Source organism: Aquarana catesbeiana, linkage group LG01, assembly GCF_042186555.1.
Source record: "Aquarana catesbeiana isolate 2022-GZ linkage group LG01, ASM4218655v1, whole genome shotgun sequence".
NCBI classification, from domain to species: Eukaryota; Metazoa; Chordata; class Amphibia; order Anura; family Ranidae; genus Aquarana; species Aquarana catesbeiana.
The window spans coordinates 979,389,880-979,404,206 of NC_133324.1; the positions used below are offsets into that span (position 1 = coordinate 979,389,880).

Below are 14,327 nucleotides of genomic sequence, written 5' to 3' on the forward strand. Positions count from 1 at the left end.
GAGCAATACATCCGCTGTTTTTCAGCTTTTTCCCAAGATGACTGGGCCTCCCTGCTTCCCATCGCAGAGTTTTCTTATAATAACTCTTTACATTCAGCGACTAATCAGTCTCCGTTCTATGCCAACTACGGTTTCCACCCATCCTTCTTACCTGGAGCATTTCCTGAATGCCCTGTTCCTGCAGTTTCCGAGACCTTGAATTTTTTCGCCAATAACAATAAATTGCTACAGGAAACCATGACCAAGGCTCAGGAAGACTATAAGAGGATCTTCGACAGAAAGAGGCGAGGAGAACTTATGCTAGAACCTGGCAATTATGTCTGGCTGTCCACCGCAAACCTCAAGCTAGCTTGTCCATCCAGGAAACTGGGTCCCAAATACCTGGGTCCTTTCTTGATCAAAAGGAAGATCAACAATGTGGCATTTGAATTGGACCTCCCCAATTCCCTGAAAATTCATCCAGTATTCCACGTTTCTCTCCTAAAACCGGTCACGCCTAATTTCTTTCCTGGTCGTTGCATTGGTCCACCCAAACCGATCAAGGTTGATGGCGAAGAGGAGTTTGAAGTGGAAGCAATTCTTGATTGCAGAAGAAGGCGCAATCAGGTACAATATCTGGTGAAGTGGAGGGGCTACGGTCCCGAAGACAATTCGTGGGAACCAGAAAACAATTTGCACGCTAACGATCTCCTTCAATCCTTCAAAACCTCTCATCCCGCAAAGATGGCCCAGCTGGGCATCCGGAGTCTGCCCTTGAGGAGGGGGCACTGTCAGAGAGGTTACCTGGTTGGGCGCCGGGGCGCGCCGGGGCGTGTTGGCGCTCGCGTTCCTGTCCGTGCTGGGGCGCGTGTCCCTGGGGGCGCCGGTGTGTCTGGGCTGGCCGACCGTGGCGTGCGGGGTGGCGTCCGGGCGTTCGTGCGTACGCGCGTTCGCGCTAGCGCGCGTTCGCGTTAGCGCGCGTCCGCCTGTGGGCGCTGCTTGTGACGCGACCCGGTTCGGTGGGCGTGCACGCCGGTGTCGGGGGCGCGCTCGGGCGCGTGCGGGGGCGTGGCGCGCTTTGGCGAATCGGCGCGCGCACGTGCGCGGCGTTTTGGCGCCAATCGGCCTATTTAAGGCTTGCCTCTATGCTGACCCAGTGCTGCCTGATCAAACAGCTCTGTACCTTGTCCGCGATCATCCTGAGTTCCTGTTTCCCTGTTGTGCTTATCCGTTGTGACCCGGCTACCCCTTGGACTATCCTTGATTGCTGCCTGAACCCGACCCCGGCTTGTCTGACCTTGTTTCTGCCTCACCCTCTTGTACCGCTGCTGCCAGCCCGTTGCCGACCTCTGCCTGTGTGTGACCAGCCTGATCAGTTCCTGCCCAGCATCTGCTCTACCCAGTCTGAAGACCTACCGGTTGCTTGCCAGACCATTGTGCTCCAGGATCCTACTACAGGCCCTCATACCACTCCGCATTCGTGGCCTCCTGTCTACTCTATCAGGGGCCCCGAATCGGATACGTAAGGGAGCCTACCCTCTGCCCAAGCGGACTCACCTGTCTGGTAAGTGTGGGACCTGACAACACCACTAGGCTGAATGAGCTAGAAGACCGCCTATCTAGCATGGAAGAGGAGATGTACCAGGCCCAGGCCACAGAACAAGCACAGGACAAGACAAATCAGTATATTTTCCAAAAACTCGACGATTTGGAAAACAGGTCCAGAAGGAGCAACCTGCGATTCATGGGTATACCTGAATCCCTACAAGGACTTGCTCTATCCGAATTTTGCGCACAACGCATTCGGGAAGCACTAGGCCTTCCAGGCTCTTGCACAGTGGAACGTGCCCACCGTATGGGGTCCTATAACACAGAACGCAAGACCCCTCGGCCTATAATCGCTAAATACCTGAACTACTCTGACAAGGCCCGTATCCTTCAAAAGTACAGACAAACCTGCTAACTCTAAATTAATGGAATAAGGGTTCTGATATTTTCAGACTACTCAATTGAGGTCTCTAAGAAACGGAAAGCCTTCCAGCAGGTTTGCACAGAACTCTTTAAACAACAAATCAAATTCACACTGGCCTTCCCGGGGCCACCCTCCGTCACAAAATCCCAAGCGGCGATCAGCTATCCTTTCAAGACCCCTCTCAAGGGGAAGCCTACCTGCGGTCTCTACATCCAAACCCTCACCCGCACACCCCATCCAAAGCTGCTCCTATCAATCGCTCCCTGGACCAAAGGAGCCCATGCAAAGATTCCCCCAAACGTTTCAGACCATCGGTCCCGGACCAGCATCGCCTCACCCCTCGCTGAAAAGGGAGTCGCAGTCTAAGTTCTTGGATAATCATTCCTTTAAGGTAGCTCATATTGCACCACTTCAGGACTTGACTCTGTCTGTGCTCATGCACTCACACGATTCTTGTTCTCCCATTACTTTTACAATCCCTCCTTGCCTCACTGTGTACCGCTTAACTCACCCTCCCCTAAACAGGGCCCGAAGTAGCCCTACAAGAACCCTCTCCTCAGCCATGGGCTCTCTAAGGTCGTACCATTAGGGTCCTGTCCTGGGAGTTGACCTACACAGTGACTCCATGTGGAAAAAAGAAAAGTTCACATGTTTGAATGTCTTGTTTTCTTTTTAAGTTTTCCCCCTGACATCCTCCCCCCTCCCTTCTCCTTTTACCCTGGGGCTCATGCAAACCTCCATGCTTCCCTCCTCCACATTCTCATCATGAGAACAATATCCTACTTCCTGATATAGCTGTGACTTTACCACACCACTTACACAGTGACAAATCTATTACATCGGCCCATATCCCTCCCACGACCCCCCCCAATATGAAAATAGTCTCCTGGAATGTAAAAGGTCTCAGATCCCCCCCACAAGAAGATGAAAATTCTCAGACATCTCAAAAGAATCAAAACTGACATAGTCTTACTTCAGGAATCTCACTATCTAACCCCAGACTTTCATCGCATGAAGAAGCTTTGGGTTGACACTGTCTTATGCCGCGTACACACGATCGTACTTTTCGTCTACAAAAGTCCAACGGACACTGACGGACTAAAGCTGGCTGGTAATCCGATCGTGTGTGGGCTTCTCCGGACTTTCAACGGACTTTTTTAGCCTCAAATCCGACGGACTTTAGATTTGAAACATGCTTCAAATCTTTACGTCGTAACTACGACGGACCCCGAAATCCGCTCGTCTGTGTGCTAGTCCGACGGACAAAAACCCATGCTAGGGCAGCTATTGGCTACTGGCTATGAACTTCCTTATTTTAGTCCGGTGTACGTCATCACGTACGAATCCGTCGGACTTTTGTGTGGTCGTGTGTAGGCAAGTCCGTTCGTTAGAAAGTCTGCTGCAAGTCCGCCGAAAGTCCGCCGGAAGTCTGTCGGACAGGCTGTCGGACTTTTGTAGACGAAAAGTCCGACCGTGTGTACGCCCCATTAGGCTCGGATGCTGTTGGACACAAAGCGAGTGTTCTCCTGCTGATACACAAAAACCTCCCCTGCACTGTCTTATCTGTGAAATCAGACAGCCAGGGACGTTTTATCATGGCACATATCCAAATAGGCTCCAAGAAGCTAGTGATATCAAATATCTACTCTCCCAATAGCCCAGGCAAACAGTTCTACACTGAGCTATCTACTTGGCTACTTAGCAACACCCACCTCCCTCATTTGGTTGGAGGAGATTTCAACGATATCCTCCATCAGACGGATGACAGATCGTCCCCCAAGCGCCCTAAACTTAGCTCCGACACCACCGCCCCCTCATACTTTGCAACCAGCATGGAAGCCATCCACCTCCAGGATCTCTGGCGCCTCTCTCACCCAGGGAATTTACTTTCTACTCCAACCCACACAATATCCTCACAAGGATAGGCTATTTCCTTGGCTCAGACAACCTTCTCCCCATGCTCAACAGTGCTGACATTCACGACATAGCCATATCCGACCATGCCCCCATAGAGGTGACACTCAATAATCTCAACTTACCTCCCCACCCAAAAAATTGGCGATTTCCTTCCTACCTACATAACACTGACTTCCAGCAGTTCATGTCCAAATCATAGTCTGAATACTCTATGGCCAACGCTCCTCACATAGATAATCCGAACCTCTTCTGGGATGCCGGCAAAGCATACCTCAGGGGTCGGATCATTTCCTATGCCACCTCTTTTAAAAGAAACACTTTAACAAACTACAAAGCAGCCAGCACACCAAAGACTCCCCAGACACCAGAAAAGAATGGCAGGCAGCAAAAAAAGACTTCGGTACCTGGGCAGACACCCTTGAATTAACCAAAAAGGCCCACTTAGATGCCACCCTCCACAAGTTCTGAAAACTTTTAGCCAGGCTCTGCAAAGGTCCATTCCGCCCGAACCATATTACATCTCTTCGAAACACCAAAGGAAAGTCCACTCCACACCACAGCAAATTAACAAGGTCATGCTTCAATTTTACTCAGCACTATATGCCCCAGACCCCATAGATAAACAAACAGCACGCTCTTTCATCGAGAAAATAAACATGCCCAAAATTTCTCCATCACAACTAGAGGCTCTTAATGTTCCCATTTCTCTCCCCGAAATATCGACCACCATCCATAACTTAACCCTCCCCATAGCCCCGGGTCCCGACGGATTCACTAGTGAATTTTACAAAACCCTACAAAATATCTTAGAACCCACTCTCTACCAAGTCTACAATGGTATTTGGTCAGGTGGAACATACTTACAGTTGGGGAACCAGGCCATTATAAAGATACTATCTAAGAAGGGCAAAGACCCCCAGAACCCGGGCTCATATAGACTCATCTCACTTCTAAACCTGGATGTTAAAATTCTATCCAAGATCATAGCTACTAGGTTAGCAGACATCATCCCCTCACTGATTCACCCCGCCCAATCTGGCTTTGTGAAAGGCAGAACCTCCACCCTTAACATACGCAAGGTCATGCTGGCCTTAGAGCATGCTAAACAGAACCCAGGCGTAGACTATGCCATCATCACATTAGATGCGGAGAAAGCCTTTGATAATGTTAGCTTTGAATGGCTCTCCATGACCATGTCAGCAATGGGATTTACTGGTCCCTTCCACCATCTTATTAATACCATGTACACGGCTCCGGCAACTAGACTGGTGGCAGCAGGCCTTCTCTCGGATGAATTCCGCCTCCACAAGGGTACATGCCAAGGTTTCCCCTGTCCCTGCTCCTCTTCAACATCGCCCTAGAGCCCCTATCCAGGTATCTAACCTTAACAGCTCTCTTACATGGGATTAAAGTTGGTAAACATGACCTACGCACCTCCCTCTTTGCGGATGATGTTCTTATATTTTCAGCCAACCCCCCATCTGATATGTCTACCATCAAAAAGGTATTTGACGAATTTCGTTCTTGCTCAGGCCTCTGCATTAACTATGTCAAAAGCGAAATCCTCCTCATAGGCACTCTCTCTAAACCACCTTGGGCCCAGCACTCCATCTTTCCAGTCCCCAAATCACATATCACCTATCTGGGAATCAAAATAGGGAAACTTCCCTCCTCCTTATACCACCTCAATTACCCTCCTTTGATTTCAAAAATCGCTCAAGAATTAACTACCTGGATGGATCTGCTCCTCTCGCTCCTGGGAAGATGCCACCTGATAAAAATGGTCAGTTTTGCTAGATTATTATACCCATTGAAAACTATTCCACTACTTCTTCATCACAAGGATGTGAAACTTCTCAATTCAGCCATATCAAAATTTCTATGGCAAAACAAAAGACCACGTATAGCCTTTAAGAAACTATATCTTCCCAGACGCGAAGGGGGCATCAGTCTCCCTCATATTAGAATCTATAAATTAGCATGTTTACTGAGAACTAGTCTGGACTGGATAACACAATCCTCCCGCTATTCTAACTACTACTTGGAATCTGACATGGCCCATCTGTATTCTTTAGTGGCCCTTCTCCACTGCAAATGGAAGTCAGTCCCCCCTCTCTACCAACACAGCCTCCTGCTAAGAGATACAGCAATAGCATGGAGAGAAGCCAGGAAAAATCTCAAGCTATCTTCTTTCATGTCAAGCCAATGCATCAGCTTTCTAAAGGACGCATGTAAAGAAGACAGTAAGAGGTTTCAGCCAAACATCACAGACCAAATGATCCTGGATGGCTCCTATAAAATCTCTGACATCTAAAAACCTCTTCTACATAAGACCTTTCTTCCTCTCACACCCTCCTCTGTCGACAACTGGCAGAAAGACTTCCCTGACCCGAACCTTGTGGAAAAAATTCTACAAGGCCTTAACGCAGTACAAAAATTAACCCCCAATGAAATTTGGACAGAAATGCAACTGAAGATAGTCCACCGAGCCCACATACCTTTCCTATCCTCTAAAACAGATCAGAGCAAAGCCATTTGTCCCCTCTGCAACCTACCAAAGCCATCTCTGACCCATCGCTTCTGAAATTGCTCCTATATCTCTACCTTCTGGGATCAGGTACTATCCTACATCTTTGAAGTAAGCTTATTAAAACTACCAAAAGACCCGCTACTTCTCATCTTTGGTCACTGGGACCCCAAACAGCTGCCTTGGTCCCAATCTACAAATACAGGACTCGCGGGAATCTCAAAAGATAACCCATCCCACAAAGACTGGTCTTTGATTTCGCAAGAAGAACCATTTTTGAAAAATTGGACTTCCTCTCACAGCCCCAATATCACCCAAATCAAACAAGAGCTCCTACATCTCCTAATCAAGGACCGTCTAAACACAGACTTCAAACAGGAAAAAACTAAAGCCCGCTTTTACTCCAAATGGCATCTATTTATGATCTCAACACTCTCTCAAGAGGAACTAGCCAATTTCAGCCAATACTCGTCCGCATACTACGATACTTCCCCTCCAAACCCAAAAGAGGCAACCTCCCCATCCAAAGGGTATCTCACATCCAATGGACTTTAGCTCAGCCCACCAGCTCTGTCCTCATTACTATCTATTCAATATTGTAAAGCTTACTTCCACAATTGTCTCTACTTCAGTCATGCTGCCCCCCCTTAAGACCTACCTTACTACCCCCCCTTCCTGTTTTGTTTTCTTATGTTTTCACCTAGGAAATCCTAGGGATTTCCTATAAACAGATCCATCCAGGTATCTCCTCTTAGTAGACAGCTTTGGAATGTTATGATCTGTTTATTTTATTTTATTCAGCCCTCCCATCCTGGTACGTATGTGTATATCCCCTAGATAAAGATATGTATGTACCTAAATTTTCCTCTGTAAAATGTCTTACAAAAGGTTGTTTACTATATTTTACGCCTTGTATATCTAAATAAAAACTTTTTGAAAAACAAAAAAAAAGCAGCCTCATCAGTGCCCATCAAAGCAGCCTCATCAGTGCCCATCAGTGCAGCCTCATCAGTGCCCATCAAAGCAGCCTCATCAGTCCCCATCAAAGCAGCCTCATCAGTGCCCATCAAAGCAGTCTCATCAGTGCCCATCAAAGCAGCCTCATCAGTGCCCATCAAAGCAGCCTCATCAGTGCCCATAAAAGCAGCTTCATCAGCACACATCAAAGCAGTCTCATCAGTGCCCATCAGTGCGGCTTCATCAGTGCCCATCAAAGCAGCCTCATTAGTGCCCATCAGTGCAGCCTCATCAGTGCCCATCAAAGTAGCTTCATCAGCGCACATCAAAGCAGTCTCATCAGTGCCCATCAGTGTAGTCTCATCAGTGCAGTCTCATCAGTGCCCATCAAAGCAGCCTCATTAGTGCCCATCAAAGCAGCCTCATCAGCGCTAATTAGTGAAAAAGAAAAATTACTTATTTGCAAACTTTTATTAAAAAAAAAAAAAATTTAAATTGTCGGTCCATTTTCATTTGCTAAGCAAAAAATAAAACCCCCAGTGGTGATTAAATACCACAAAAATAAAGCTCTATTAAAGCTCTGTATGTAACAATGTCATATGGGTTCAGTGTGACAGCGCTGAAAGCTGAAAATTGGCCTGGGCGGAAAGGGTATTGAGTTGATCAATATTAATTTTTTCTTCTGTAGATCGATGAAGGAAAGCTGTCCAGCCACAAGGAGATGTGTGAGATCGGTGAAGTCCCGTATCCCATCTACTCTGCTGTGAGAAAGTATAAAATGCATGAAAGCAAATTAGGTAATTTTTACTAGAACGGCCTAAAATGAAGTATGATTCCAATATGATGCTTCCATAATGCTTCCATAGTCTGCTCTGCCCATTTAGTTACAGCCAGATCCTACAAGCTCCTTCCCTGGTAAGTTGATGCCATCCAGCTTGAGCCCTGCCAATCAGACCCTTTGTACTGTAGCTGTTTATCAATCTAGTAGAGGGCTAAAGATGGCCATACACTAGTAGACTTTCCAATGAACATTCCTACAAATGTTTGTGTGAAAATATTCATCAGTACATTCCATGACTTGACGAATGTATTATGAAAGTACTTCAGAGTACGTCTCATTTGTTCTTATTTGGTTCTAAAGTAAATTTTTTTACTTTAATGCATTCCCTACGTTAAGGTAAAAAATGTTTAGGTAACAGTATCACCCCCTCAACCCCCATATAATTACCTGAACCCCTACTCGATCCAGCACTGTGCCCATCTGTAGCGGCACTCCCCGCTCTCACAGGCTTTGCTGAGGCATCAGAAACCATTGGCTTTCATTGCTGTCAGTCAAATCATTTGATGTGGGAATAGGGGGGGGTGAGCCATTCTCTCTGTCTATGGATGTAGGCAGTGGTATTCGGGAGATACTGGTACCCCACAGGAGGAGCTGAGAGCTCTTGCATGGGAACCCAATAAGAAGAGGTTTGGAGGCCACTCTGTGCAAAACTATTATAGGGCAGATAAGCATGACATTTGTGTTCTCCCGACTTGACTACTGCAATGCTCTACTTGCTGGTGTACCAAAATCCATTATAAGTCGACTTCAATATTTTCAAAATTCTGCAGCCAGATTCCTGATTAGGTCTGGTACAAATGATCATATTATCCCTATCCCTGGAGTCCTTGTACTGGTTGCCCATCAGGTTTCACATAGACTTTAAGATCCTCACCTACAAGGCTCGTCATGGCTTGGCACCCCATTATCTTTCTGAACTTTTTTAAAACGAACTCCCCCATAACCTCCGCTCCTCAAATTCTGGTTTGCTGTGTGTCCCCCCTACCCACCTACACTCAATGGGGGACAGAACCTTCTCTTGCTATGCTCCAAAACTCTGTAATTCACTTCCTAAGAACATAAGAGAGTCATCTTCTCTAAACTCATTCAAATGAAATCTAAAAACGTTTTTCTTTAGACAAGCTTTCACTTAATTTTTCCCTTATGTTATGATATCCTGTGTATTTCTTGTGTTTTCCTTGTAAAGCTCTTTGACCTTTAACCACTTTCTTACTGGGCACTTAAACCCCCCTCCTCCCCAGACCAATTTTCAGCTTTCAGCACGCTCACTCTTTGAATGACAATTGCGCGGTCATACAACACTGTACCCAAATGAAGTTTTTATCATTTTTTTCCCCATTTTTTTCCTGGGCAGGAAGGGGGTACCTTGTATTGAAGGGGTTAAAAAAATACATTTGTTTGTTTATTCTATAGAAATTTTCTATCCTGCTCTTTCAAATGTTCTCACCACTGCAGTCAAAAATGAACATCAATTTGACCCCACCAACCATTAAAAAAAATCAGATGAATGTTTCCCAAAAAATAGGATTTTTTAAAACAGCTTACCTGTAAAATCCTTTTCTTTCGAAGGACATCACGGGACACAGAGCCACAGTAATTACTGATGGGTTATATAGGTATCACTGGTGATTGGACACTGGCACACCCTATCAGGAAGTTCAACCCCCTATATAATCCCTCCCCCTTGCAGGGATACCTCAGTTTTGTAGCCAAGCAATATAGTGTATTAGAAGAGGGGTGGGACCTCTGTGTCCCGTGATGTCCTTCGAAAGAAAAGGATTTTACAGGTAAGCTGTTTTAAAAAATCCTATTTTCTTTCTCGAACATCACGGGACACAGAGCCACAGTAATTACTGATGGGATGTCCCAGAGCAATGCTACCTGAGGGGGGGGAACCACGACCAAGTAGGGTGCAATCAGACCTGAGGACCCTGTACTGCTGCCTGCAGCACACTACGCCCAAAGGCGATATCCTCATGCCTTCTCACATCCACCTGATAGAATCTGGTGAATGTATGAACTGAAGACCAGGTTGCGGCCTTGCAGATTTGAGCCATAGAGGCCCGGTGATGCACTGCCCAAGAAGCACCAATAGCCCCTGTGGAATGTGCCCTGATCTGAAACGGAGGAATCTTCTGTTTCAAACCGTAAGCTTGAATGATCAACTGTCGAATCCATTTAGAAATGGTAGCTTTTGACGCTGCCTGTCCTCTATTGGGACCCTCTGGCAGCACAAACAAAACATCCGTCTTGCGGATCTGAGTAGTTGCCCCTAGATAGGCCTTAACTGCTCTTACTACATCCAACGAATGTAGAGATCTCTCTTCCGGAGAACAGGGATCTGGAAAAAAGGAAGGTAGAACAATGTCTTGGTTTAAATGAAAATCAGAAACCACCTTCGGTAAAAAACTAGGATGAGGGCGTAGTACCACTCTATCCTTGTGTATAATCAAATAAGGCTCCTTACAGGAAAGGGCTGCTAATTCTGATACTCTTCTAGCAGAAGAGATGGCCACCAGAAAAATTAATTTCCTTGTCAACAAGACCAAAGGAATCTGACTTATTGGTTCAAAAGGCCGTTTCTGTAACACAGCCAGGACCAAATTCAAGTCCCAGGGGTTTAGGGGCGCTTTAACCGGAGGATTAAGACGCATCACCCCCTGCATAAAGTTTCGGACCAAAGCAAGTGGCCGCTGAAATAATACTGATTAAGCAGAGACCTGGCCCTTGATGGTACTCAAGGCCAGCTTCATCTCTAATCCCATCTGTAGAAAATCAAGGATTCTACCTATGACATATTTCCTGGGATGCCAACCTCTGGATTCACACCAGGTTATATAAGCTTTCCAGACTCTATGATAAATCATCCTGGAAGCTGGCTTCCTTGCATTAATCAAGGTAGATATGACAGGACCTGAGAGCCCACGACTCTTCAGAACGTGGGTCTCAATAGCCAAACCGTCAAATTTATCGTTTGTAAGGCAGGATGGAACACTGGACCTTGAGATAACAGGTCTGGGCGTACCGGTAGGGTCCACGGGGAACCCACCGTCATCCTTACTATTTCTGCATACCAAGTCCTTCTGGGCCAAGCGGGGGCCACCAGAAGTACCAACTTCCTTTCCTGCCTGATCCTGCGAAGGAGTCGTGGTAGTAGCAGAATAGGCGGGAATGCGTAAATCAGTGAGAACCGATACCACGGAATCACCAACGCATCCGTCCCGCATGCAAGAGGATCTTTTGTCCTTGCCACAAATCTGTCTATCTTTTTGTTGAATCGGGATGCAAAGAGATCTACATCTGGAACCCCCCATCTTTGGCATATGGCCCAAAAGACGTCGGGATGCAGAGACCATTCCCCTGGAAGTAACTGCTGGCGACTTAGATAGTCCGCCTGCCAATTCTCTATTCCCGGGATGAAAACTGCCGATATGCATGGCACATGCATCTCTGCCCAGACTAAGATCTGGTTCACCTCTTTTTGAGCAGCTCGGCTCCGGGTGCCTCCCTGATGATTGACATAAGCCACTGCTGTGGCATTGTCGGACTGGATCCTGACCGGACAACCCTGTAGCCTGATAGTCCAGGCTTTTAGAGCTAGATGTATCGCCCAGATCTCCAGAATGTTGATGGGTAAGGTCCTCTCTGTCTTGGACCATACCCCTTGGACCGCAGCCTGTTCCAGAACTGCTCCCCAACCTGACAGACTGGCATCTGTTGTTACCACCGTCCAGGTAACCGGTAGAAAGGATTTCCCCTTCTGCAGGTTTTCGGGTATGAGCCACCAATTGAGGCTCTGACGCACCGCATGCGACAGGTGCATCGGAAAGTCTGATGCCTGAACCTTCTTGTTCCAGGTCGACAGAATACTGTGTTGCAGCATTCTTGAGTGAAACTGAGCATAGGGAACTGCTTCGAATGAAGACACCATCTTCCCTAGTAGCCTCATACAAAGGCGGACTGAGGGACCCTTCTTGGTCCTTACTGTCAGAATCAGCTCTCTCAAAGCAGTGATCTTTGCCTGGGGTAGAAATATTTTCTCCTGGCTTGTATGTATAATCAGACCTAAATATTCCAGTCTTCTTACTGGTTTTAGGAAAGACTTTTCTAAGTTGAGGATCCAACCCAGGTGTTCTAGATACCTGACCGTGGTCCTCAAGTTTCCATTCAAAGAGGCTACCGACCGGTCTATCAAGAGCAGGTCGTCTAGGTATGCTATGACAGCTATACCCTGAGCCCTTAATCTGGCCAGAGGAGGAGCCAAGATCTTTGTGAACACTCGAGGTGCAGTGGCTATCCCAAAGGGCAGAGCCATAAACTGGAAATGACGCCCTCCTACCTCGAAGCGCAGAAACTTCTGATGAGCAGGAAAAATGGGCACATGCAGATATGCATCTCTGATGTCTATTGATGCCAGAAATTCTCCTCCCTGCAGGGTGGGAACTACTGTTCGAATTGATTCCATGCGGAAGGATTGAATCCTTAGGAATCGGTTCAGATCCCTTAAGTCCAAAATGGGCCTGACATCCCCATTTGGCTTTTGGACCGTAAAAAGGTTGGAATAGAAGCCCAATCCCTGGTCCTTTGCGGGAACTATCATAATGACCTCCTGCGACAAAAGTCGCTCTAACGCTAGAAGGAGCGACTGCTTCTTCTCTGGGTCTCTGGGAACATTTGATCTGAGGAACCGAGGAGAAGGGAATTCCTGAAACTCCAGCTTGTACCCTAAGGTTACCGTGGAGACTACCCATCTGTCCTGGAAGTCCTCCTGCCAGAGCTCTGAGAATTGTCGCAGTCTTCCCCCCACTCGAGTGAGCGGGGGCGCCCCCTCATGCAGAGGTCTTAGTGTTTTGCCTAGTAGGCCTCTTTCCCCAGGACTTCTTTTGTCCCTGGGGTTGACTCTTGTCTCTGGACCCCGATGGAGGCGGCCGTCGAGACTGCCTGGAGGCTGAAGCTCCCGGCGCTGGGGAAAGAGTCCGTTTTAAAAAGAGGGACGCTTACTCTTCTTCTTGACAGGTAAGAGAGTGCTTTTCCCACAAGAGATTCTCTTGATATAGTTATCCAAGTCCTCTCCAAACAACCTTGCACCACGAAATGGAAACCCAGCCAGTAGCTTCTTACATGGTGCTTCGGCTGACCAATTTTTCAACCATAGGATTCTACGTATATGCACCAACCCCAGTGAAAGACGGGAGGTTTGCACGATAGAATCTCTAATGGCGTCAACCACAAAGCATAAGGCCGCTGGAAGGTTAGCAAACCCCTGGGCCTGCTGTTCAGGTAATACTTTGATGACCTGCTTAACATGGTCTCTTAAGTATTGACAGACTCCAATCGCTGCTATTGCAGGTTGGGCCACTGATCCTGCTAAGGAGAAAACATCCTTCAATAGGGATTCCATCCTTTTATCTACAGGATCCCTGAGCATCTGAGCATTGTCTACAGGACAAGTCAGGCTATTATTTATTGAGGAAATGGCGGCATCAATAGCCGGAATTCCCCACATTTTAATAAACTTTTCTTCCATCGGATAAAGTGTTGAAAACTTTCTCGGCGGAAAAAAACGTTTGGGTGATCCCACTCAGAATAAATAAGCTTTTCAAGTAAAGTATGAACAGGAAAAGCATGTGCTGCTTGGAAAGGTTTCAGTGACCCCAAAGCAGAAGAGGATTCTTTAGCAGTTTCAGGTATGGGCAACTTAAATGTGGAGCGGACCAATCCAGTGAGGATCTGCACTAAGACTTTCTCCTCTTGGGAAGTCGCAGAGGGTCCCTCTCCACCTGAATCCTCCGAAGAGGAATCATCCATCCCATCCCGATCCTCTGAAAGGGATTCATCTCCTTTATCCCAGAGCTCCTCTGTCTGAGGGTCTTGGGGAACAGAGGAAAGCCTAGTGCGTTTTCTTCCACTGAGTGAAGACGTAATCACGGCCATTAATCTTTCCTCTAGACCACTAATGGTTGAGGAAAAAACCTCTTGTGTAATATATACAGGGGCTGAAGTGCCAGAAGCAGGTGTAGCCCCTGACCCCAATGGCTCTCCCTGGCTAGCCGTCCCTGGCCCATCTTTAGGGGGGAAGGATGCTGCCGACAGGGGGCCCTCAGAACCTGAACGAGATCCCCTAGTGTCTCTGG

At 47.2% G+C, this 14,327-nt stretch overlaps 1 protein-coding gene across 1 annotated transcript in view; it reads left to right on the plus strand.

Annotated features, from left to right (window-relative positions):
• The window catches only part of LOC141128992 (cytosolic phospholipase A2 gamma-like), an 87,418-nt gene that overhangs the window by 10,843 nt on the left and 62,248 nt on the right, over positions 1 to 14,327 (plus strand). Inside the window, exon 5 of the mRNA XM_073616687.1 lies at positions 8,041 to 8,149. Within this exon, the coding sequence (XP_073472788.1) occupies positions 8,041 to 8,149 (109 nt within the window). The remainder of the gene's footprint in view (positions 1 to 8,040; positions 8,150 to 14,327) is intronic.